This window comes from Trichosurus vulpecula, chromosome 3, assembly GCF_011100635.1.
Source record: "Trichosurus vulpecula isolate mTriVul1 chromosome 3, mTriVul1.pri, whole genome shotgun sequence".
NCBI lineage: Eukaryota > Metazoa > Chordata > Mammalia > Diprotodontia > Phalangeridae > Trichosurus > Trichosurus vulpecula.
This window is the reverse complement of record NC_050575.1, coordinates 316,972,448-316,999,566: the sequence shown is the minus strand read 5'-3', so window position 1 is coordinate 316,999,566 and position 27,119 is coordinate 316,972,448. Positions and strand designations below refer to the sequence as shown.

The following is a 27,119-nucleotide window of genomic DNA, read 5'->3' as shown; positions in this document are numbered from 1 at the left end:
CAGAGCCATGTGTGAGAACCTTATATTAATGGGTCCCAGAACTCGCTGTGGGCACATAAAGATTCGGGTTGCCAGATGGTGTCTCCAAATGCCTCAGTGTGCTTCTGGCCCTTTGTCCAGTCACGTGTGTCTTATTCTTCAGTCTCAATGTGAGTGATGAGTCTCCTCGCTCGTTCCCTTTACTCTCCAGCGTTCTCTCCTTGCTCTGCATTCTGCTTTATGCCGCCCCATTTCCTCTCCCTTTTTCCTTTCCAATCTTCCTTCCCAAAGTTGCTTCAGAGGCAGCACAATGTAGAATGTTGGACTTGGAAGACCAAGAGACAGACCTCGGTCTGAACCCTACTTTCAACCCTTACCAGTTGTGTGAGCATAGGTAAATCATTTCAGCTTTTTTGAGCCCTTAGTTTCCCCATCTGTAAATGAGGAGAATACTGCTGCTATTTACTTCACAAGGTTATTGAGAGGATCAAATAAAACAATGTACAGGAAACATTTTGCAACACTAAATGCTGGCTATGGTTATTATTATTTTCCACATTGAAGTGTTTTGGGGACCAACTCTCACCACCACTTACAGACAGGGGGAAATAAAGAGCCCCCTGGGGCCCCATGTATTCAGAAATGGGCTAGGCTAGGGTGCGTATGGACTCTTGGTTTGGCTGTGTCAATCACTCAGTAAGCTTTTAGCACATATCTTCTGTGTGTCAAGCACTGTGCTGGGCACTGGGGATTCAAAGACAAGAGCCTCTGCCCTCAGGAAGCTAATATTCTATTGAGGGAAACAACACGTAATCACATAAGTAAATATGTAAGTAAATAAAACATATTGCCAAAGCAAGCATGAAGTAATTTGGCAGGAGGTGGCCCCTAGCAAGTGGGGAAAGCAGGAAAGACATCATGTAGGTGGGGGCACTTAGACCTAAACATTGAAGAAAAAAGCAGATTGGAGGCATTCATATTAATAGCTCAGCCCCTGCCCAGCTACTGCTATTAAGTCAGTTCATTCTGCCTTCACCTGTCCTGCATGTCTACCCAAAGGACAGACTTGTAGCACAGCCCATGCATTAAGTATCTTTGACAAGATCCCATCTGCCCTTTGGGAGCAAAGCCATGTGGCTAGTACCAAGTTAAATGGGAGTCGTGAGTGTTGCCTTTTCCAAAAAAAAAAAAATCCACAGCAATGGCTCAAAGCCCTTTTCCTGGATAATCTTTTATTTTATTTCTCTAACTCACTCGCTGATGTCAGCTTCACCTGCTGATGGAGATGCGTGTTTCCCTCTGAAGAGAAGTCTGATTCCCAATGCTTGCCAGCCTGACAGCTAGATGTAGTTAGATTGGTGTGCTTTATCTTTGTGTCTGTGGCCATTTAAGGCAGCTGTCCTGAATAATCTCTTTGATTTGGAAAGTTTTGGCAGGAGTTGAGATGGTCTAATTTTGTCAGAGGTTCTGAGACCTCTTAGTCACACCTGAGGAGATGAAAAAGCACTCAGAAAGTGTTGTGAGGGATGTATTTGTCCCTGGCCTTTCCAAGTAAGCTATGCCTTCAAACCTCCATTGGGTTGCTGAGAGCTGCTTAAGGCAGTGTCCAGGGACACACAGAACACAGAGATGCTTAGAAGAATCTCTCCAGTAACTAGATGCACCAGGGCTGCATTGCTTTCCCACATAGAGGGTTTACCTGCTCTAACTCATGTGAGCACAGTCATCTCTGTATTGTAAGGGCCAGTTTAGAAATACCAACCTAGAAGCCCAGACTAGTCAGCATTTATTAGTTGATGACTGTCAGCAGCCTCAAAGGGGAAGGGAGTCTGGTGTCTTCATTAGGGTTATTGGCGATAGCTGTTCTGACCTTTTGATCCCAATAAAAATCTCACATCAACATCCATCCCCAAGTATGCATCTTTAATTTCCGCTTCTAACTTGATTTTTTTTAACTTTCATAGGCTGACAGACCCCATTCCCACAACAGAGACGTCGATTGCACCTCGCCAAAGGCCGAAAGCTGGACAGACCCAACCAAACCCAGGAATTCTCCCTATCCAGCCAGCCTTGACACCTCGAAAGAGGCCCACTGTCCAGCCCCCGGCTCAACCCACAGGTGAGGAAATTGGTCATTGGAAGTAACCTGATTTACTTCATCAACATCATGGGCTGGAAACTTTTGCCAGATGATTCCAGCCTAGCCTGGGAGGGAGGTGAGCGTGGCTTCCAGAATGAGGTCTGGTGGCATCATGTTGACTGAGCTACAGGACAATTGAGCACCCTTGTTGGAGAAGAAGAGGATGGCAGTGAGCCCAACTTGAGAGAGGTGGTGGTAAACTGTCTGTGATCTCACAGTGTACCTTTTATTCTCTGTACTCTCTGGACTTACACTTACTCTCTGAATAACCATGGGCATATTACTTATCTTCCCTGGGGCCCAGTCTCCTTACTGTTAAGTCCTGTGCTTCTATGAATGCTGTTTAAAATAAATCAAGAAGCATTTATTAAGGGCAGCTAGGTGGCACCGTGAGTAGAGCACTGGCCCTGGACAGGAGGACCTGAGTTCAAATGTGGCCTCAGACACTTGACACACTTACCAGCTGTGTGACCTTGGGCAAGTCACTTAACCCCAATCACCCTGCCTTCTCCCCTCCAAAAACAAAAAGCATTTATTAAACACCTACTGTGTGCCAGGCACTGTGTTGAGCGCTGAGGAAGAAGCAGCAAAAAACAGTTCCTACTTTCAGGGAGCTTACCTTCAAATGGGGGGGCACAGCATGTGTCTATATAGACAAGATACATAGTAACTTTAGAGGAGAAACACTAGCAGGTATGGGGATCAGGCTAATTAGTAGCTAGATTTCTTATCACGCTTTCAAGGTTCGTGAATCACTTTACAAAAATCTCATTTGTTCTTTGCAACAACTCTGGGTGGTAGGTGCTATTATTACTTCCGTTTACAGAGAAGGAAACTGAGGCAGTCAGGTTAAGAGATTTGCCCAGGGCCATACAGATAGTAAGTGTCTGAGGCTGGATTTGAACTTAGGTCTTCCTGACTCCAGGTCCAATGCTCTGTCCAATGTTCTGAGTCTTGAAGGAAGCCAAAGATTCTAAACGGTGGAGGTGAGGTGGGACATCATTCTGGAAACAGAAGGGGGCCAAGTGAAAATGCAAGGAGATATGAGAGACTGAGCAGGCAAGTGTGAGATTTGAAAGTATGTGGTACTCGCTGTGTGACCCTGAGCAAGTCACTTAACCCCATTTGCCTCAATTTCCTCATCTGTAAAATAAGCTGGCGAAGGAAATGGCAAACCACTCCAGTATCTTTGCCAAGAAAACCCCAAAGTGGGTCACGGAAAGTTGGATATGACTGAAATGTATCAACAACAATAAAAGTGCTGGAAGAGCAGCAATATTGCTGAAAAAAAGACTGGGACGTCTTTTTGATACCTAGAGAGTTCTAGCCTTTCTCCTCATTATTTATTAACTACCTAATCTTTTCAAGGCCTTGTGCTCAGTGCTAGGGATGGAAAGATGAAAAATGATGCCATCTCTACCCTTAAGGATCCTACTGTCTATGGGGATGGATAGTGAGGGAAGGAGGAGAAGCACACAAGCAAGTACGATGCGACCTTCAGTGTGACAGAGACACAGGAGAGATGACGTTCAGCTGGGAGAAGCCATGAGGAGGGACTAGAAGATGTGGCACCCAGGCTGGAGGGGGTGGTGCACAGGACACGGATTTTAGCAGGTGGACAGCAGGAATTCTTAACCCTCTTTGTGTTGTGGGTTATTAAGTGCATAATACAAAATACACAAGATCACAAAGGAATCTATTTATATTGGAATACAGTTATCCAAATATTAAAGGAAAAAAAGTGTTTGTGAATCCCAACTTAAGATTCCCTGATGCAGGGAGATTGCAGACAAAGTCTAGGAGACAGCTTGCCCATATGCACGGAGGTGGGGACAGACAGAATGAGAGGAAAATTAATAATCTGTTTTGGTTGAAACTTGAGAGTCCCTGAAGGGGAATAGTTCTTAAAAGAGAGGTAGGTTAAGGCCAGATTGTGCAGTAACTTAAATGCCTTGATAAATGGCCATCTGCTTATGCAGAACACACGTAAATCAGAAATCAGGCTAACTTTGGAGAGGAAGACATTAGCTATTGTGGAAAATGGAAAAGAATTCAAGCAGAAAGAGTCATTTGAGCTAAGTCTTAAAAGAAGACAGAGTTTTTAAGAGGTGAAAATTTGGGAGCCCATTCCAGGCTTGGGGGAAAGCCAATACAAAGATAAGAAGTTAGGAGATGGACTGACGTGTGAGGAGCAGTAAGTAGGCCAGTATGGTGGTACTTGGGGGTATGCAGAAAAGAATAATGTCGAAGAAGACTAGAAAACTATGAAAGGGCCAACCATTTCACCAACCATTTCCTGATTTATTGGTCCTGATCAGGCCCAGATGAAAAATTCCCCCTGTTACTTTCTCTGTATTCTCTAAGAGGAATCAGCAAGACAAGGCGAGAATTTTCAGTGGCTGTTTTTAGCAGACAGCACACCCTTGCAGATGTCTTCATCATTCAATTCACAAATATCCAGCTTCTGCGTCAGTTTTGTGATCTGTACTTAAAGTTCATTATCAATTTCCTCCATTTGGCCAAGCAGTCTGTAATACACTCCGTCCATAAAATCACTTTTGTTCATTCCTTTTTTCTTCAAATACTCATCTATCCTTTCTAGCTACTCTGTCTCTTTCACGCAAAGTACACATTTCCATCACCATATTCCAGTCTTGGTGTGAACCTACTTTATATTACTCTTTACATTAAAAAAAAAATCTCAGCTTGATTTTATTACCCCTACTGTTCGTATTGGCATAAGCAAAGTCACAATTTGTATGAACAATGAATCCTGCGAAGTCACATTATTTAAATTCATACTGTATATTTTCATTGGCCAGGAACTAACCACATTTTACAGGACTTTAATTTCAAATAGTGGTAATTCAAATACATGTAACCACCTCACAGGACGTTACATTAATTAGCACCCAGCTATGTTGACCTGAGCCCATAGATGTTACTTCTGGCCCTCTTTCCATTTATTTTTCCCTGTAAATTAATAGATACCTCACCTGCTATTTTTTTTTCTATGTCATACCTTTAATCTCATGGTATTTGGTTTAGCAGCTATATCTGGACATTCTTTTCCTCCCCTCTCCATTTTTATTTTCAGATGAACTGATCTTCAGGAATGTATGTTTTCTTCCTTGAATGTATGTCTCAAAGATATACATTCCTATCTGTCTCTCTAAGAACCAGATTATTTGCAGCTTCATTTTGGACATATCATTTATTCCCAAAAGAATCACTAGAAGTGAATGCTGGCCATCAGGCATATACGCCAGAAGGATAGCATAACACCTAATTAACCACATCAGTAAGTCAGTAAAAATTTATTAATGCCAATTATGTGCCACTCACTCTGTGAAGTGCTGGGGATACAAAGAAAGGCAAAAGACAGTCTCTGTTCTCAAAGTAAACAAACACTCTTGGCTTCTTAAGCCTTTTCTGCACTGCCTAACTCTTTTCTCTCACTCTGTAGTCCTGCACGTGGCTTTCTTTCATTGCAGATTTCATGGTACAGATTGCCCTACATGAAAGTGATTCCAGATTATCTGAACACTGCTGGTGACCCAGTAGAAACAGTAGTTGTGATCAGTAATGATCTCTTTGCTTGATGGTCTTGCTGAAGATTGACAAATTCCTGATCACTTCCTTCTTTTATCTTCTTTCTGCCCCAGTCAATAATCAGAAGTTTTCTTTTTTCTTATGTTGCTGCTTCTGGAATTTGTGTTCAAAAGTATTTTAGACTCTAGCCGTGAGCCATGTTATATCCTGTATATGTCCTGTTGATTTTGTGGGCTATGGTGAGGGCAACTGAACTTGGAAACATATCAGGAACTTGCATGTTCTGGTGATGATGAGATCTTTTTAAGCATCTGTTACCATTACCCTCTTCCCGCCACCTCCAACCTGGATCCCAGAGAATGTCCTCTGAGTGGTGATGGTGTCTGGAATCTGACTTATGAAAGACTATCCTTTTAAGGAAAAACAAGTGTAGGAGGTTGGGGTTACTGGCACATGGTAGCCTTCTGTTTTTTAAAGATTGTTTTGTTTTATTTTCAGATCCGAATTCTCTCCCTCCTAGTCTTCCCTTCACCACCACCCCCATTTAGAAAGCAAGACAAACAAAACCTATTACACATCCTCATGTATAATCATGCAAAACATTAGCCATATCCCCAAAAAAGCAATATGCCTCAATCTGCACTCTGAGTCCTTCACCTTCCTGTCATCATGTGAGAGCACATTTTAGCATTAGCCTTTTGGAATTGGGCTTGTTCATTGTGTTGACCAGATTTCCTAAGTCTCTCGAAGTCGTTTGTCTTTACACTGTTGTTACTATAAAAATTGTTTTCCTGGTTCTGCTCGCTTCATTTTGCATCGTTTCCTACAAGTCTTTCCAGGTTTTTCTGAAACTCTCTCCTTCATCATTTCCTGCAGCACACAATATTCTGTCGCATTCATATACCGCACAGCTTCTTAGACCATTCCCCAATTGATGAGCATCCTCTTAATTTCCAATTCTTTACTACCACAAAAAAAAAGCTGCTATAAATATTCTTATACATAGGAATCCTTTTCTTCTTTCTTTGATCTCTTTGAGATATAGACCTAGTAGCAGCATTGTTGGTTCAAAAGGTCTGCATGGTTTAACAACTTTTTGGACATAGTTTCAAATTTTTTTTCAGAAAGAATGAACTAATTCACAGCTATGTGAACAGCGCATTAATGTACCTGTTTACCCCAGTTTCTCCAGCATTTGTCATTTTCTTCACATAGCACGGAGTTCCTGTGTGTACTTTATGCCATATGGATTGTTAGGACCTACTAGAAGGTGACAGGGTGTAGACTGTGACTTCCTAGGATCATCTGCTGTTGCTGTAGTCATGAATTCAAGTTGCCTCAAGTTCTGGGCACATACTGTAGTCCCCGATAAAGAGATCTATGTTGATTTTGTTCCTTGTTGTTATTGAAAGGATGGCAGTTGCAGTGCTAAGTATACCTGTTATCTAGACCATTATCCATATATCCAATATAGCAGTGGTGTCAAACTCAAATAGAAATGGGGTGCGCTGAATTGTATGGAAGGATCTCTTTGGGTACATATTGACTTAGAAAACCACTATGAACATGTAGTCCTAAGCCAGTTAGTATATCCAGCTTATTTATTGTCTTTTTTTTAAATATTGAAATTCAGGAGAGACTTGTATTCAAACCCCATATCTGACACTTACTAGTTGTGTCACTGTGGGAAAGTCACTGAGATTCTTTGAACCTCAGTCGTCTCTTTATCTGCAGTTTGGAGGCAATACCTTATAAGTTTTTTCTAAAGCTAAAATGAGATAATGTATATAAAGCATTTGCAAACCTTAAAATACTCTATAAATTTCACCTTTCATTATGATTGTAAAGCTTAGAGTTCTTTAAAATACTATATAATCTCAACTGTTGTAGTTGTTGTATTAATGTCATTCGAAATGCCTTGTGCAAGGAACATGGGCATGGTCTTAGGCCCATACCCATCCTGTCACAATATAACTGGAACTTGTTATCACTTGTTCTGATATCTTATAAACAAGAATGGTCATTTTGTCCAGAGGAGGATTTATACCCTAATTCTGGACCTTTTTTTTTTTCTAGTTTCAGGACCAAGTGTTCCAGCTGGCCTTCCCACCAATGTCCCCCAACCAAAAACCCAGCCTCCACCCAGTCAGCCAATCCCACAGGCTCCAGCCAAGCAGCCACAGGCTCCACCCACCCCCCAGCAGACACCTTCCACTCAGGCCCAGGTTCTGCCTGCTCAAGCCCAGGCCACACCGCAGCACCAGCAGCATCTATTCCTCAAGCAGCAGCAGCAGCAGCAGCAACAGGCCACGTTTTACCAGCAGCAACAGCCACAGCAGCAGCAGCAGCCACCGCAGCTGGCACCAGCTCAGCAGGTAAGAGGCGCCGCTGCCACATGGACCACTTACAGTGGGTGTTTGTTCTGCCATCTCACAGACATCTTAGGTCCCCTCGGTTTCAGGTGTGGTCTTTAGTACACAAAGAGATGTACTTTGGTGAGACAGGCCAAATACCTGGCCCAGTCTCCAGCCCAGCAATTGAGTGAAGACCCTCGTCACTCCAGAGGCAGCAGGTTTGGTGTAGAAGCCAGGAATCCAGGCCGTGTCCCTTGGACCTGATGCTTTAGTTTTGATTCTGGCAGTTGGTGGAACCCTAAAATAAGAAGAAGAGGTCAGGTGTCTAATATAGAAAACTACTCTGTACTCACCTCATCACTAGCCTCTGAATGTTCCCTTTGGGCATTAACTATATCTTCTCGATCACATCACATTAAAAGTTAAACTTCATAAAGTATATACATAAACTCGTCTCTTGATTTCAGGATGTCCAGACATCTTTACTGAATTGCTTCTGCCCAGTATTATGTTAGGCACTGTAAGAACTACAGAAATATATACAACTCTCCTTCCTCTCAAGGCCTTGGCAATTGCATTGGGTGGATAAGACTTCAGTCAATTCCAAAGCATTTATTAAGGATCTGTTATGTGCCAGGCACTCAGTTAAGTACAAAGAATGAAATAGTCCCTACTTGCAAGGAGTTTACATTTTATAGAGGAGGATGTGTCTGTGTGTGATTATACATAGAAATATATGCTCTATTTAAGTATATACTTAGATATACGTGGGAGGAGTATGTATACTAAATATGCATATGAGTATATACAACATCGTTGCATAGTGAATAAATACAAATATATGCAAAGTAGTTGAGGAAGGAGGGTACTAGCAGTCTAGAGGGATAAGGAAAACTTTCTTATAGAAGATGATGCCTGAGCTTTTGTCTTAAAGGAAGTGAGGCAGAGTGGAGGAGGGGGTGATTGAGTGTGGGGAATGGCTAGTACACAGGCAGGGAGATAGGTGGAGTGTCACATGAGGGACAATGAGAAGGCTGGTTTGGGTGGATCACAAAGTGCAGGAAGGGCAGTTCCAATGTCCAGTAAGGCTAGAAAAATAAATTGGAGACGAGTTGTATAGGACTTTAAAAATGAAACAGAGATGTTTTGTCCTGAAGGAATAGAAAGCCACTGGAGATGATTGAGTAGAGGAGTCTGTGCTTAAGGAAAATTATTTGGCAATGGTGTGTAGGATGAAGTAGGGCAGCCACATGGCACAGTGGATAGGACACCAGGCCTGGAGTCAGGAAGATTCCTCTTCCTGAGGTCATCTGGCCTCAGATGCTACCTGTGTGATTCTGGGCAAGTCTTTAACCCTGTTTGCCTCAGTTTCCTCATCTGTAAAATGAGCTGGAGAAGAAAATGGCAAATCACAGTATCTTTACCAAGAAAACTCCAAATAGGATCAGGAACATGACTGAAACAACTGAACAACAGAATGATGGTGTGGAGTTGCAAGAGACATACACATATGAAACAATTCCCAAGCAACATTCATGACCCATCAAAGTTTCTTAAGTAGCTACTGCTTTCAGAGTCCTGTGCTAGGCACTAGGGGAATTACAAAGATTATGAGGCAAGTCCCCACCCTCAAGTTGCTTACCACATAGCAAGGGATATAAGGTATATACCATGCTCCAGAACAGAACATCACAGACAGAGTGCCATGGGAACTCACTGGAAACCCTCAATCTGACTTGTGGAATCAGGAAAGTGTATTTATAGAGGTGAAGGCTTTTGTACAGGTGTGATGTTCCAGGTGTAGGGAAGTAACATCAGCAGAGGGTGGAATAAACAGTAGGGTTCATAGAATGAATGATGGAAAGTCCACTTTGGCAGAGCATAGTTACATGAAGAGCATCTAATCCAGACTATTCATTTTATAGACAAGAATATTGAAATCCAAAGCAGAAAGTTTATTCTCTTTGAATCTCAACTTTCTCATTTGTATGACTAATGATCTTTGTCTAGCGCTATAAAGTCCTTTTAGACTCCAAGGACCAACTGGTCTACAACACTAGTTCTCAAAATATGGTCCAGGGTCCCCTGGGGGTCCCTGAGACCTTTTCACAGGGGCTCTTTGGGGTCAAACTATTGAGATCAAAACTTTTTTCACAATAGTGCTAAGATGTTTTCATTTCTAATATGGTAAACATCAATAGGTAGAATCCATATAAACAAAAGCTCTTTGGGGGAGAGAGTCCTCAAGAGTGTAAAAGGGTCCTGAGGCCAAAAATTCTGAGAACTTCTGAACTATCAGATCCCTTCTAGCTCTGACATTCTGTTAGAGAAACAGCACCTGAGATGGGTGGCAGCCTATTATAGAAGACCTGGAAAATCATGGCAGTGAGGCACTTCAGTCTCTAGGGAATAAGGTGGCAATAAAGGTTTTTAAGTGGTAGAAGGATGTGAAGAAACCTGTCCATTAGGAAGACTCATCTTGTAAAAACATGAAGGATGGTTTGGACGTAGGAGAATCCTAGGACATGGAGAGAATAATTGGAAGGATATCATAGTAACCCAAGCAAGAAGAAATGGTGGCTTGCACCAGAGTTGATGACAACATTTTGGCCAATTTTGTGAAACATATTAGGGCAAATATATTGTAGGAGTTACCAGCATAGACTTCATGGAGGAAGTGGGGCTTGAACTATTCCTTGAAAGATGGGGTTGTCTTTCACAATGCTTCCATCACTCCACATAGGTCAGAAGCAACTGATTTTGGCAGATTACTGGGGTGTAATGTGTGTCTAAGGCTGACCCATTGTTTCAAGTTGAGCTTCCCATCAACCAATAAACATTAATTAAGCAGCCAATATGTGCCAGCCTCTGTTCTGAATGCTGGGGATACAAAAACAACCAAAAGACAGTCACTGCCCTCAAGGAGCTTATAGTCTTAATGGGAGAAACAACAGGCAAACAAATATATACAAAACAAGCTATCTATAGGATGAATAGAAAGTAAGTAACAGAGAAAAGACACTAGAATTACTATCTTGTTAAGGTCACCACAGGCCTCTCCCCAACCCCAGCCTGAATCTCCATTTTCAGACAATACTTCAGAATTAATTACTTCTAACTAAGCCATTCCTTAGAGAAGCATTTATCCGTAAGACTTCCAGTTTTAAGATTTACAGTGACATGGTTCTTTGCCCATCTGCTAAAGCTCTTCAGTGATTCATGATGGCTTGGGAGGTTACCTTGGGTTCTGCCTGGGCTATGCCAGAGGAGTATAAGCTCTAATAGGCCCTACCCAGTATGGACCAAGGGATGGACTGTATGGCTGTCACCTGAGGCCCCGCTTAGCTCAGTTCTGAGAGCTTCTTCCTAAAGTTATCTACAGCATGATGAAGTTTTTGACTGCAGGGGTTTTTAAAGACTATCCACCAAGTCAAAGAAAGAGAGTGTTGTCTATATTGATGAAACCAAGGATGATCAGAGTATTGAGTTATGTCATTGCCACATGAACTGAAATATGTACATTGACTTGTCAACCTCTTCTCTTCCCAAGAAGAGATTCTGAGGTGATGAAATTAAAATGGGAATGTTTATAATGAGTGTAGGTCAGAGTAAAACGATCTGGATGGTTTTGGAGGATGCTGTCATCAGCATAGTTTAGCTTGGTAAATAGTGCTTCTCTAATATAAGCAGGGTAGATCTTCCCGTCAGCTGGCCAGGATCCCCTCTCTCCTGGATAGTGCAAAAGAGTCACTGACTCATTCTGACTCATCAGCTCTCCTGTCTTTAGACTTTGTGAGGATGTCCACCCTTTTATTTATGTTTGTTTTATCTCCACTGAGAAAGTATGACATGGTGAAAGGAGGTCCAAGAGTAAGAGGTAAAGCTGAGTCCTGGCTACTGTGCTCAGTGCTGCTGTAGGGGAAACAGCAATGTATATATATGACACAGGATTTCCTTTCAGGTAGACAAGACATCAATACTTGAAAGATTAAATAACATTGTAAAGCACATCTCCAGGTGACATATGAGATAGGTTAGTGAAACCAGAAGTGGTAGAGATCACAATGGACTTAGGACTCTTTAAGGTTCCTTTGGATCTTTAAGGGAGGCAGCCTAGCTTGGTGAAAAGAGCTCTGGCTTTGGAATTAGAACTTGGATTCAGGCTCTAGCTCAAGACACTTTCTGGCTGTGTAGCCAGCAATAGTCATATAACCTTTCTGCATCTCACGTTCCCCCCATTGTAAATTGGGGCTAATACTACTTGGCCTATCTACCTTGTGAGCCTGTAACTGTTACACCTAGTAATCCTCATGATGCCTTTTTTGTTCATCTTAGCTTGCTATTTATTTTCTTAACTGGTGATAAATCCTGGACTTAATCTTTATTTTCTAAGCTTGCCATTTTGAGTAGGTGGTTTGCTGGTGATGCAGAAAGAGAAGCTTTAATCTCATCAGCAAACTGTCTCTAAGTCTCCTCCTAAGATGAGCTACTATTGGGAAGGCTTTCTTTATAAACAGATTACCCTCCCTCCCACCCACCTCCCCCACTGTGTGGTCCCACCAGAGGGTGGCCCTTCCTGACCTTTTCTCAAGGCCCATTATTGCATAACCCACTATCTACGAACCATAGTCGTCTGATGCCATATTTCATTTCTACCACTACCTTACTTGTTTTTAACCTTTGACTTTGGAAACCTGGCTTCTTTTCTTACTAGCTGAGGACCTTGATGAATCATATAACATCTCTTAACCCAGGTTCCTCAGTTGTGAAATTGGCCTAATGACACTTGCAGTCACTTGTTCTGAGGAAAGCACTTTGTAGTTGTTAAAGGGAGTAGTTATTATTCGGTCATAAAAATTTCATCTTCCTTTGTCCCTTTGTTGTCCCCTCATCTCTATACCCTGACCCCCAAACATGGGCTCTTCAGCTGGTTGCCTAGTTCCTGGGCCCTGAGTTGGATTTGGTTTTATGTTTTCACTTCATTAACCTATTCTAAGTCTCATCTCATTTGTGAAGGTGATCATAATGACGGCTAGCATTTATACAGTGTTTTAAGGTTTGCAGAGTATTTTACAAATATTATCTCATTTTGTCCACACACACCTCTGGGGGTTAGGCGCTGTTATTATTCTCATTTTAGAGATGGGGAAACTGAGGCACACAGAAGTTAAGTCACTTGCTCAGGGCCCCATAGCTAGCTAGCAAGTGTCTGAGGCTTCATCTGAACCCGGATTTTCCTGAATTCAGATCTGCCTTTCTATCCAACGCAACACTTAGCTGCCTAGATGATCCTTAGCTTCATTCGGTATAATGAGGGTTGAAATGTTTATAGAATGGGCCAACATGTGGGAGGGTACAAAGATATCTCTCTGAGATGGCTTGATAGTAAAGGAGAATCACTCTCAAGGGCTGAGATTAGGCTGCTACACCAAGCTGAGGGTGGTGACGTGTCTGGTTTCCTTAGGATGGGGATGGAGATCCATAGGAAGAGTAATGCTCATTCCTCGGCTCCCTCCCACAGTGAGGTGCAAAGAGCCTCCCAGTGTGAATTCAGTCATAAGAATTCTAATCCTGGCTGGGCCCTTATATAGCTCTGTGATCCTAGGCAGGCAAGTCACTGAACTTCAGTGATTCAGTTTCTTGACTTGTCAAATGACAGTCTTTTTGTTCAATTGAATTGAGGATAGAATGCAATGTTCAGTGAAAGTCTCTTGGATAGCACTCATTGCTTTCCAGGTACAAATCACCATTGTTGTTGTTAGTTATTCTAGTATTTGAAGAAGCTACCATTTTGTCTCTCTGGGCAGCCCCTGCAGACAGTCTTCGTTGATGTAGCTGCATCATTCATCACTTGTTGACCACCGTTCAAGTGGGGAGGCTCCTTCAGCTTGTCACCACCAGTCCTCAGATGATAGCCATGCAGTTCATAATAAGGCCATCCTCAGATTCTTCCCATCTTAGTGAGACCTGTCAGAGCTTGTGCTCTCTTGCCATAGGCCCCCAGAACCTAGGATCGTTTCTGTGCCATAGAGAAGCACCAGAGTAGCACGTTAATAAAGGGTCTATTATTTTTAATAATAATTTAATATTTAATAATATGTCATTGGGGCTACCAGTACAAACCATGGCATTGAGTCTGACCCATGGTACATTGGAAAAAGTACTAGGCTTGGAATCAGAAGTTTGAATCCTGAGCTTGAAGCCTGGCTCAATTTATTGTTCCCTGGGGGCAAGTCCCTTCAATTCAACAAAGATTTATTAATTGCCCACACACATGCCACTGTGGTTAAGTGGGCCCTGGAGAGGCTAGCGCTTAAATTCTGCTGTAGGAATACGTGAACATAGGGGGAAAAAATACAGTGTGGAAGAAATTTGAGGATAGGAAGAACACTTAACAGCTGGGGAGATTGAGAAAGGCTTTCTGGTGCATAGGATATGTGAAGGGGAATCATGTGAAATCAGGCTAGAAAGGTAGGCTGGAGCCAGGTTCTAGAGAGCTGACAAGTTTGCAGTTGATCTAAGTGGCAATACCGAACCAAGGGAGGTTGATCCTAAGTTTCCTTTTCTGTCAAATAGGGATATGGATTAGGTGGTTGAGAAAGTTCTCTTCCTGTTCTGTCTCTGAACAGGCCCCTCTGAACTAGGATTAGTTGTAACTTAAGGCTTGTCTCCTTTGGGGGCACAGGCCTGGTGTCAAGCTTTTGCTCACTGTCTTGTCTTACTGGTCCCCCAGTTCCAGGTGATTCACCAGGGAGCCCAGCAACCAGCAATTGCTCAGTTGCCTGGGCCACCCCAAGGAGCCCCTCAGCAGCAGCTGATGCAGAACTTCTACCAACAGCAGCAGCAGCAGCAGCAGCAGCAGCTGCTGAAGGCTCAGCAGGCTGTGCTGCAGCAGAAGACAGCTGTGGCAGCCGGACAGCCGAAGCAACAGGCTCCCTCTCAACCTCAGCCACAGGTGCAAGTGGCTGCAGCCCAACAGCCAGCCCCTGCCCAGGAGCCCGGGGTAAGAATTGACCTGGGCTGAGGAACGAAAGCAGAGGAGGAAGGAGCATGCAGTGAGAGCTAGGGGAAGGGCAAGAGAGAGGCAGAACAATCTGGTGAGTGGGGGTTAGTCTAGCCTGGGAGTAGGGAGACCTGGGCTGTGGACTCCCATCCCCCTGCTGAGTCTGGTTGTCCTTAAGGCTGAGGCAGTTGCCTGCCTTTAGAGAAATGATAGTTGTTGCCCTTTCTTATGGTTTCATCTGATGAGCAGAATGTTGTGCAGGTTTTTGAGGTGTGGTCTTCAAGGGGTATGGGGCTTCTTAGAGGAGCCATAAGAGAGAAGGGGGTGATTCTTATATATCACTCTGGAATAACTGACATTTCCACAGCATTTTCCAGTTTAATGAGAGCTTTTTTCACAACAAACATATAAGACAGGTAATCATCCTATTTTACAGGGGAGAAACTGAGTGTCAAAGTTGAATGGCCTACCCTGAGTCATACAGGTGGTATTAGTGGAAGAGGGTCTCTGACCCCAAATTCAGTCTCCTCTGCACCACACAGGGTGCAGGGGCAAGGCGAACCTGTTACCTCTATTAACATCTCCATTTGGAAGTCAAGACTCCAGTAAGGGACTGGTATTCTTCTTCAGGAAAGATAGCCGACTTTTCTAAAAGGACCCCCTTTTTCCTCTTAAGATACATGAGCCTTGATACTGTGCAGGAAGCATTTTTTTTTCTCCCTGCCTCAGAAGAAGTTACCAGTTGAGCCTTTTAATACCAAGCAGATATCAGCTTAACAAGCCACTTCCTTACAAGGGCCTCTGCTTGGCTCAGGCTCTCTAGGATCCAGACAGGAACTTGGGGCAACTGAGCATCCACTTGTATATTTTTGATGGGTAATGGGGTAAGCCACATTCACTCTTGGGCTCAGATGTGGGGAGTGCCCTTCCACCAGCAGTCAGGTTGTGTCCATCAACATCCTCTGAGGCATACAGGCTTGGGGACTTTCCCCATTGAGCACTTCATTTAAGCTCAGGCCTTTGGATCTTTCTGCTAGCTAGGAACTCCTAACTAAAGGATCTAAGTGTTAGAGTACCAGAGAAAAGAGAGGGCATGGTGCGGCCGAAAGGACATTAAATTTGTATGGAGAGGGCCTGGGTTCCTATACTGGATCTGATAACTTACTACTTGCATGATCTTGGACCATCCCTTGTACATCTCTGGGTCTTACTTTCTGTAAATTGAGGCCTTTAGCAACTACCTAACCCGAGCATTTGTGGTGGATTCTCATTTACCACCCAGCCATCTCAAGCCAGGTCTCTTGTGCCCCTCCTTACCTTCTAACTTGCGTATGGTTCTTGCGTTTAGCCTGGCTCAGTCAAGTAGCAATCAGTCTATAGCCTTACTCCACACAAGCAGATTTATCCCAACCAACTCCAAGAAAATGGCAATTCGGCACACTTGAAAACTCTGAATATAGGAGGGGAATCACTTTAACAAAAAGAATAAGGCAGCTAAGTGGTACCGTGAATAGAATGCTGAACTTGGAATCAAGAAGACTTGAATTCAAATCCTACTTCAGAAACTCAAATCCTAACTTTGTCACCCTGGGCAAGCCTTCACCTCCCCACAACATTCTTCACCTGGTAAAGGATGATGATAAGAGGGCCTGCCTGATGTGAGCATCAGATGAGCTAGATAACATTGGTGGCTAGCTGTCATTATCATCATCACCAGAATCTTGGGTTTAGAATAGGTTATTGAAATTGGAATAGGTCAAATCAAGCTTCTGGTCCAAGGGTCTTTACCTTATCCTTTGATAAGGAGGAGAAGATGAAGAGATAATTGAAAATAAAGGAATTTTGACCAAATTATAACTCTCTAATGATTGTAAAGTACTTTGCTAAAGCAGTGCTTTAATCATAATAGCCACTTTTTCCTTCTCTGCATCCTAAATCCATTGGGTCCCAGAATCCATCACTGCTCATATGAACTGCTTCTTGCCATAGATGTGAGGGATCAGGCTAATACAGTTCACTCCCCCTTGCTATGACTTACCCAGGGATCTTTAAAGGAATTGAGTTCCATCTCTACTCTATCTCAAACAATGAGACACCCATCCTCACAATCTCTGGCCATCAGAACAACCCCTGGGCTCTGTGATGTAGTTCCTGTGTATAGCCGGCCGCCTGGCTCAGTCAGGTAGTAATCAGTCTGTGGTCATGCTCCACATGGTGCTTCCCTGGCGATAAAAGAAAACCTGAATTTGTCTAATTTGTTGGCTCACACGGCTCTGGCTAGAATCTACGCAGAGCAGGCTTGTAGTGCGTAGCAGAATGACTAAACTGTAGTGCACAGCAGAGCTCCATTCCCCACCCCGGTCCCCAGAAATAAAGGACTTTCTATTCACCAAGGCGCATTAGGCATGCTCCTCTTTCTTCACCCCCCTGGGAGCATAACTCTTCTATGGCCAGTCTCCAGCCACCATTCAAACAAGCATCGAGAGCCTATCCCATCTCTTTTGTTATTCATCATTACAACATTATTGGTGTACCCTGCCACCGTGTTGTGTGCGCCCACTTCAGGCTTTATGGAGCAGGTCCTCCTGTCATCCTGGCTATGGTGTCGTAGCACTTGCCCATTGGGTACTGCTGGGTCATCTTGACCAGCCCCTGATTATTTGGCATTCTTGTGGACTTCTCTGGGAGAGCTCCCCTACCCCAACATACATACACATGCATGTAAATACATGCACAATGCACATGCAGCAGTGTACCCACACATACGCATAGTGCACATATACGTGTATGTATGTGTGTATATATATATGTGCACACGCTCAAACATATGCATGTGCTTATGCACAAGCGCACATACATGCACACACATACACTGATGTCCAGTAAATCTTATTTATGTCTCTGCTCCAAAGACTCTTTCTCCCATGTATATTGAGAGAAAATGCTTGCAAAAACAATCATGCTCCGGAGTTCTAATATAAGCTAGAGTCACCGTGATAAAGCTGTAAATTATAGAGAGCCTCAGACCAGCTCTTCCGCATCAGCTGCTTTTAGCCTGTTTATGGCTTGTGCCATTTCTCTCGTACAGTTTTTCTTTTTTTTAAATGAAATAATATTTGCAACTTAGCACAGTGCCTGGCATATAATAGACATTTAATAAATACTCATTCCTTTCCCTCTTTCCTCTCGCCACTCCTACCCACCAATCCCTATTTCTCATCTATCACCTTTGTTCAAACGTTCTCCCATTCACCAGATAAAAACTTCTGTCAGCACCAAGGCTTAAGTTCTTAGTCCTATCCTAATACCTAACATCCTAGACCTTACGTTGTTTTAAGAACAATAATTAGATGTTTCTATCGCAATTTAAATTTTATAAGGTACTTTCTCCATATCAATCCAGTGGTGAATAGCTATTTTTATCCCCATTATACAGATGAAGAAACTGAAGTCCTAAGAAAAAAGAAGGATCTGGCCCATGAACACACATAATAAGTAAGAGCTGGAATTTCAAACCCAGGTCTTCTGACTTCATGTTCCATACTCCATGACCATGGGGTGTCTCCCCTACCAATCTGGCTGTGAATACAAGGCTTCATCCAGGATGAGCCATGTCTTGTCTTTGCCTTGGAGATCAGCTTCCTTTGCCCACACACTTGCCATCCTCTGTCATCTTTATCTGATCACAGGTTATCCTCTTCATGTCCCTCTTACAACTATGTTGGGAATGAATTCCAAACCTCTTCCACATTCCTATTCACCTGTGGACAAGCATTACTCTGAAGACTGATTTACTTTTGACTAGGAAGTGGAAAAGGGGGGTAGGGGGGAAATTAATAAAAAAAAAGGATGTTCTGTGTGCAAGTCTCAGAACCAACCTCCTTCTTAGTTTAATCCAGTCCTGGACAATCCTAGAGTGGTTTTCTTTGTGACCTCTGGAAAGTCATGCCCATTACCCGTTGTCTGCTCTTAGATCTGTTATGAATGCACACAAAGAGCATATCCATTTAAGAACTCAGCAGAAGGCATTAGTTAGTACTAACAATTCATGAGACCCTAGAATAGGGACTGGGGACACCTAGCCTTTTTTTTTTTTTTTTTTTTTTTTTGGAGAGGAGAAGGCAGGGCAATTAGGGTTAAGTGACTTGCCCAAGGTCACACAGCTAATAAGTGTGTCAAGTGTCTGAGGCTGGATTTGAACTCAGGTCCTCCTGACTCCAAGGCCAGTGCTCTATTCACTGCACCACCTAGCTGCCCCCAGCCTCAATTTTTGACTTTGACCTTCAGTAGCCTCAGTAAAATCACAGGAAATAGAGTGGAAAAAGCCTCAGTGACCTAAATTCTATGCCTGGCTCTGGTACTAACTATATGGATGACCTTATCCCCACACTCCAGTTTCCTCATCTGTAAGATGACAATACTTTTACTACCTACTTCATAGGGTTATTTTGGAGCGAGCCCCTTATTAATCTTAAAACCTAACAATAATATCATCACCATCGTCATCATCATTATTACTGTTAATATTCTCAGCTCTGCCACTAACTAATGATGTGACTTTGGGCAGGTTTCCTCATCTGTGTGAGGCAGTTTGGAGCAGAAGAGAGAGTGTGGGTCAGAGTTGTGGTGTCCGGTCTCAGCTCTGCTGCTAAGTAGCTCTGTGACCGGGGAAAAGTCACATGATCTCTCTGAGACCCAGTTTCCTCTTCTCCAAAATGAGAGGGGTGAATGAGATGATCTCAAAGACCCCTTCTTGTTCTAATATTCTTAGGCACGTTGACGGTTGGTGTGGCCACTCCCTTCCTTATGCAGATCATAATCTTCCTGTGCCTTATAGATGGGCCTTTCTGTTTTCATGGCAAAAAAAAAAGAAAAAACACCAACTTGGAGTGGGGGGTTGGCACATCCTGGAGGTAAGCCTTTTCGCATTTAGAGTGGGGGTCCTCAGAGGACAGGAACATCGTCTGGTATGGTAGGACCGGCCAAGGTTTACACTCTGCTAGCACAGTTCTTGGTGAATCGATAACATAATGAGGAATCCTAAGAAGATTTTAATTCTGGACTCTGGGTAAAATAGTATAAAAATGCTTCAAGAAGTCTCTTATCTGGACACAGCCTGCCCCTTGGCTCAATTCCTCATACCACACGTGTTGAAATAGAATTGGAAGGCTGCTGACTGATAATGGGCTCATCTAGATGACCAATGGGGCCACCTCAAGTGCTTAGATGCTATGATTCTTTTCTGTTAGTATTGATTCTATTCAACTGTTTGTCTCCACTGTGTAAAACCAGGAAAATAGATAAGGGTGAGCTGGATGACATTCACAAACTACTTCCAGCTCCTCAGAATGGCTTCATGAGGAACCTTAGATATCGTTTAATCTCAGTTTTCATTTTGTAGAGGAGGAAAAATGAGATCCACAGAACCAAAATGACCTTTACAAGACAGCAAATTGCAGATACAGGACTGGAACCCAGTTAGAATTAGTTGACAGGCCCACAATACCTTGGCTTTTCTTCCATTTAATCGGTATCAGAATCGTGTGTTGGCTTATGGGGCCTTACTTCATATCATCCACTCCATGGGACAGAGAAGCCTCTTGTTGAAAGAATTCTATTTTGTTAATCGACAAGCATTTATTGTTTACCATGTGCCAGGTACCTTGCTAAGTTTGGGGGATGCATAGAAGGACTAGAACGGTTCTTGACCTCAAGGAACTCACATTTTTATTTATTTATACACACACACACATATATATATATATACACACACATTTTATTTTTTCCCAATAACATATAAAGATAATTTTTAACATTCATTATTTTTAAATTTTGAGTTCCAAATTTTCTCCCTCCTTCCCTGAGCACTCCCCTTCACTAAGACAGTAAGCAATTTAATATAGGTTACATATGTGCAATCATGTAAGACATATTTCCATATTAGTAATGTTGTGAAAGAAGAAACAGACCAGAAGAAAAAATCATGAAAAAAGTTAAGTGAAAAATAGTACGCTGCAATCCCCATTCAGACTCCACCAGTACTTTCTCTGGATATGGATGGCATTTTTCAGTGCCAGTGTCTCCCATGACAGGAAATCAATTCCAGAGTTCTTCAGAGAGACCTTGAGAGTGTCCTTACATCACTTCTTCTGACCACCATGTGAGTGCTTGCTTTGGGTGAGTTCTCCATAAAGTAGTCTTTTAGGCAAATGTACATTTGGCATTCGAACACCGTGGCCAGCCCACCAGAGTTCCATTCTCTGCAGTAGAGTTTGAATACTTTGCAGTTTAGCTCGATAAAGGACCTCAGTGTTCAGTACCTCATCTTGCCAGGTGACCTCCAGAATCTTCCTAAGACAATTCAAATGGAAACAATTTAGTTTCCTGGCATGTTTCTGGTGTACTGTCCAGGTTTCACAGGTATACAACAATGAGGTCAGCACAACAGCTCTGTAGACTTTAGTTTGGTAGACAGCCTAACACCTCTTCTATCCTACACTGATAGTTTTGATGTGGTACCTCAGAGTTGTTTTAATTTACATTTTTTACATTTTTCTAATCAATAGTGAGTTAGAGCATTTTTTCATATGATTATAGATAGCTTTTTTTTCTTCATCTGAAAACTGTGTATTCATATCATTTGACCATTTATCAACTGGGGAGTAACTTGTATTTTTATAAATATGATTCAATTCTCTATATATTTGAGAAATGAGGCTTTTATTAGAGATACTTGCTATAAGAATTGTTCCCCAGCTTTCTGCTTTCCTTCTAACATTGGCTGCATTGATGTTGTTTGTGCAAAAATTTTAAATTTAATATAATCAAAATTATCCATTTTATATCTTGTAATGCTCTCTGTCTCTTGTTTGGTCATAAATTCTTCCCTTCTCCATAGATCTGACAGGTAAACTATTCCTTGCTCAAGTATCTCACATTCTAATGAGGAAGAAAATGTGTAAGTAACTAGGTACATACAAGATAAATATATATTAGATGGACGGTGATATGAGAAGGAAAGGCATTGTACCTGGAGGATCAAAAAGACTTGTCATAAAGCCGCTAAATATCTAGGTACACACATAGACAAATATAAATACACATGCACATACATACACTTGCGCATACTTGCAATTATCCTGGTAATTTCTCCAGGACTATTCCAATGTAAGAATAAAGAATCTTAGAATCACGGGGTCATAGATTTAGAGCTAGGGGAACCATAAAATTCATCATGTAGTCTAACTTCCTCATTTTACAGACAGAGATTCTGAGGCCAGAGGGTTAAATAAGTTGCCCAAGGTCACACATCTTATAAGCAAGAAATCCAGTATTGTAACCCAGGCCTTCTGATTGTAAAAAGAGTGAGTGTTCTATTCACCGTCCCCAGATAGCCTGGCTTGCTTGGCTGAATGTTCTAGCCTTCCCATTTTTTTTGGAGTTTACCTTCTAGGATTGTAAGCTGAGATGGCAAAACCAAGGGTGGGGTGTATTGAGGTGAGGGCAGCAAAGTGGCTCTGTGGATAGAACATTGGGCCTGGAATCAGGAAGACCTGAGTTCAAATATGGGTTCAGACACTTACTAGCTATGTGACCCTGGGGTAAGTCCCTTAACCCATAGTAAGTTCCTCATGTGTAAAATGAGCTGGAGGAGGAAATGGCAAACCACTCAAGTATCTTTGCCAAGAAAACCCCAAATGGGGTCACAAAGAGTCAGACATAACTGAAACAAGTGAACAACTGATCAGAACACTTTCTTGGGAACGACTGAGGGACATAACAAATTTTAGATAAGGTAGAGCCCCTCATGGAGCTTATAACATAATAGAAGGATTAGTCACCAGTACAGTATTACATAGTAAGTGCCTTAGGACCAATGCTGATCAAAATAGTAGGTGCTTAATAAATTAATAAGTACATGAATGAATGAATTGAGTGAATGACTATCTTGGCTTTAGGACAATTCAGCCATCTGATTGTTGTCTTTCCTGGTCTCCAGTAACAGTTTGACCATTTTTTTATGGGGTGAGGAGAGGTAGAGGAAGATAAACTATGAAATGTGATTTCATCCATATAGGAAACTCCCAAGTATAGAAGATCCCTCCACTGATACAGAGCAGTAACTCCTCTGTAACTTAGTCTTAGAGAGTTGCCTAAGACTCTGAGAGGTTAAGTGATTTATTCGTGGTCACACAGACAGTGTGTGTCAGAAACAGGACTTGAACTCAGCTCTTCCCAACTCAAGACTTCAGCTCTTCCCAAGTCTTCTTTCCACTATGCCATGATGCTTTTATTTTGACTTAGAGAATAAAAAATGGCCAATGTTGTCTGAGTCCCTGTGTTATCAGCCTAGCTGTGAGCAATTCCTTCATTTTTTTTCCTTGGCATCCTGCTTATTACCCTGGTCCCTCATTCCCATTCCAGCAGAAAGGCTACAGCTAATTAATAGAGCAGTCCTGATCTCCAGTGAAGGAAAGGTTAGATTACTGTGTTTCTTTCCAGAGCCTTTCCTCTCATTTCAGAGAAATCTCATCCAACTTCACACTGTCTTGTGTGGGAGCCCCATCTTGGAAGCAAAATATATCTTGAACAAATCACTTTACCTTACTTTGCCTCAGTTTCTTCCTCTGTAAAGATGATCCTTAAGATCCTTTCCAGACATAACATTCACTATTCTTGTTTCCTGGCTCTAGTGTTTCTGATATTTTCCACACATGTGTACTTTATATACGTATGTACACACATACAGTATATTTTTTGATATGCACTTCTCGTCTCCGTTAGAATGTAAGCTTCTTGCAAGTAGGGACTATTTCATTCTTTGTACTCGTATCCCACAGGCAGTGCCTGGCACACAGTTAGCACTTAATAAATGCTTGTTGATTGACCTGTTTCATAGCAAGTATTTAATTAATGCCATTGGAATGAAACAGAACTTTACTTAACCTTTCTGGTTAAGTTTCCCCCATCTCTAAAATGGGGTTGAGCTGGATGGTCTCCAAAGGCCCTCCCAGCTCCAAATTAAACTCCACAAACATTTATTATACAAGTGTTATGTGCAAGGTGATAGTGCTATAAAAAGAAAAACAAGAGTCCCTACTTGTGATATGGTTATTTACATGCCTGTGGTTCCTTACTTGACTGGAATTTCCTATATTTGAGCCACATTCTATTTTTGTTCAGTCGTGTCTGACTTTTCATGACCTCATTTGGGGTTTTGTTGGCAAGGATGCTAGTACAGTCTTTTTCCAGCTCACTTTACAGATGAGAAACTGAGGCAGACAGGGTTAAATGACTTGCCCAGGGTCACACAGCTAGTAAGTGTCTGAGGCTGGATTTGAACTCCAGTCTTCTTGACTCCTGGCTCAGTGCTGTATCTACTGAGTCAACTTGCTGTCTTACCTGGCACATAGTAGGTGCTTAATGAGTGCTAGTAGACTGACTAAATGATTGTTCATGGTTACCCTATAAAGGTTTCCTGAGAAGGTTCACATTTATTCGCCATCAAATGTCAGTCTCAGCACCACCCTTGATATTCTCAGAGTCCATTTATCCAATTTGGGGCAGAAAGCGGGGAGGGGAAACTTATTGCCCTAAGCTGGCAGCTAAGTCCTTGTGTCAGGCTTCAGTGTTCTTTCTTCTTTTCCTTCCTTCCTTTTCTTCTTCATCTTCTCTTTTCCTAGCAGAAGCAAGCACCAATAAGACCACAAGCAAAGGCTCAGACCACGCCACCCCCTGCCATCCAGGGGCAGAAGCTTGGATCTCTCACTCCTCCATCATCCCCCAAAGCCCAGCGGGCCGGACACCGGAGAATCCTCAGTGATGTAACCCACAGCGCCGTTTTTGGAGTTCCTGCCAGCCAGTCGACTCAGTTGCTCCAGGCAGCTGCAGCTGAAGCAAGCCTCAATAAGTCCAAGTACGTTGTTCCTTTCTTCTTTCTGTCTGCCTTCCAGCTGTGGGGAGCGGAGATGAGGAATGGAACTGTCAGCCAATTAAAATACACCTTGCACATTGTATTTCTTCACAAACATCTTGAAAGATATAAAAAAAAACTGCCTGAATGTGTGTTCTCCAAGCCAATATTGAGCCAATTATGAAGTGCTTGGCTTATTGAATTTAAGAAATATTAATTCATCATTCATTCTTTCAATAAACATTTATTAAACCCATACTGCATACAGGGCACTGCATTGAGAGAGACAGTTTTTGGAGGAAACTATGATCCCTTGCTGTCATAGACCTAATAATTTATTGAGGGAGAGAAGAGATAAACATAAATACCTAGTACAAATTAATACAATATCATGTAATACATAGACCTCATAATTTATTGGGGAAGATAAGAGATAAACATAAATACCTAATACAAATTAAATACAAATTATCCTGTACTACAAATTACAAGATAAAAACATTAGAGAGTAGTAGAACAAAGTGCTACATAAGGTCTGAAGAAGACAATTATTAGTAACCTTAGACTTCATGTCCAAGGTGGCATTTGAGTTTGGCTTTAAAAAATAGAGAGAAATTCAAGAGATGAAGGAGGGAAGGAGAGGGCATTCCAAGAATAGAAAGCAGCCAGAACAAAAAGCACATGGCGGGTTCTGGGGACAGAGTGTGATCTGGTTTGACTGGAGCATAAAGTGCACTGAAAGGAGTAGTATGTTAACTGAGTGGATACAGCCAGTGAGTGCTATGAATTCAGAGGAGGGTAAAGATCGGGGGGGATGATGGGAAGTAATCCGTTGTCTTTGTACAATGTAATTATACAATGAACCAAGGCCTTCTGAGGGTGGTCGTACAAAGTAAGGCACAGTCCCTGACCTCCCAGGACTTAAATTTCTACCCTCATGGGGCCTACAGTCTAGTACAGAAGTTAAGACCCCTCAAAGGTAAAGTATGAAAGTACAATAAGATAAGGTACAAAGTGCTTTGTTCTGAGATAGGAGGAGATACTTCTATATGAAGAATCGTAGCTCCACATGCGCAGAGTTCAAATTTTTTCAGTCACATCTTCATCTAGATATAAATTAGCTTTAGAATATTCATCAGAGCATTTAAAAGAAAATTCAGGGGCAGGGCTGGTTTCCTCTCCCTTCTTCCCCTCCACCTATATGTGCTATGATAAAGTCATTAAAGGCACTCCTCCTCATAAAGGGCCTCCTTGGCCTTTTAGGCTGAGGCTTCCTCATCTTGTTGATGGAATCTCTTGACCTGGGGGACAACACCAAGGTGTGGTTGTTTGGCCCATGTCTCTCAGAGTCAGTAAGAGATTAGAACCAGCCCTATTGATGCTGCAGTTCCAATAGCTCTTTTATGGTGAGCTATGGACCAACTATAAAGACTTGGTTAGCGAGCTAGGTTATGAAGGTCAGGGTCTAAATATACTTCGTCTAGCAACAACCGATAAAATGCCAGTGACGCCTGTAGAGATGTTGTTGTTCAGTTGTTTCAGTCATGTCCAACTCTTTGTGACCCCATTTGGGTTCCTGGAGTGGTTTGCCATTTCCATCTCCAGCTCATTTTACAGATGAGAAACGGAGGCAGACAGGGTTAAGTGAGTTGCCCAAGGTCACATAGCTAGTGAGTGTCTAAGGCCAGATTTGAACTCATGAAGATGAACCTTCCTGATTTCAAGCCCAATGCTCTATCCACTGCACCACCTAGTTTCCCCTTCTGTAGAAATAAGGGCAGGGAAAAGCACCATCTTAAAGTTCCCTCAGAAGTCATCTCATCCAACACATACCAGCTCAACCAAGTATCCCCTCTACAACATCAATGCCCAACGGTCATTCAGTAGCTTCTTGGAAACCTAGGCACCTCCAGTCCTCCTAAGGCAGACCATTTTACTTTTCAAAGCCATTAATTGTTAGGAAATGCTTTTCTCATACATCAGGCTTAAATGTGATTCTCTGTAAGTTCTACTTCATTGTTCTTAGGTGTGGCCTCTGGGACCAAGCAGAACCGATCCCTGTTCCGATCTCTTTTTTATGTAACAGTCCCTCAGATACTTGAAGACAGCTGTCCTTTGTCCTGCCTAAGTCTTCTCTTCAAGTTAAAATAATTATCTTCAGTTTCTTGTTTTATGGAA

The 27,119-nt window shown here is 42.4% G+C and overlaps 1 protein-coding gene across 6 annotated transcripts in view; it reads left to right on the top strand.

The window, feature by feature from the left end:
* AAK1 (AP2 associated kinase 1) overlaps positions 1-27,119 on the top strand; it is a 246,166-nt gene that overhangs the window by 161,876 nt on the left and 57,171 nt on the right. For 2 of the 6 annotated variants that reach the window (XM_036752566.1, XM_036752569.1), the window contains exons 10-13: positions 1,944-2,098; positions 7,748-8,046; positions 14,759-15,028; positions 24,715-24,944. In XM_036752566.1, the coding sequence (XP_036608461.1) occupies positions 1,944-2,098; positions 7,748-8,046; positions 14,759-15,028; positions 24,715-24,944 (954 nt within the window). Of the gene's footprint in view, positions 1-1,943; positions 2,099-7,747; positions 8,047-14,758; positions 15,029-24,711; positions 24,945-27,119 lie in introns of all 6 variants that reach the window. The other 4 variants (XM_036752565.1, XM_036752568.1, XM_036752567.1 and 1 more) reach the window with 2 other exon arrangements.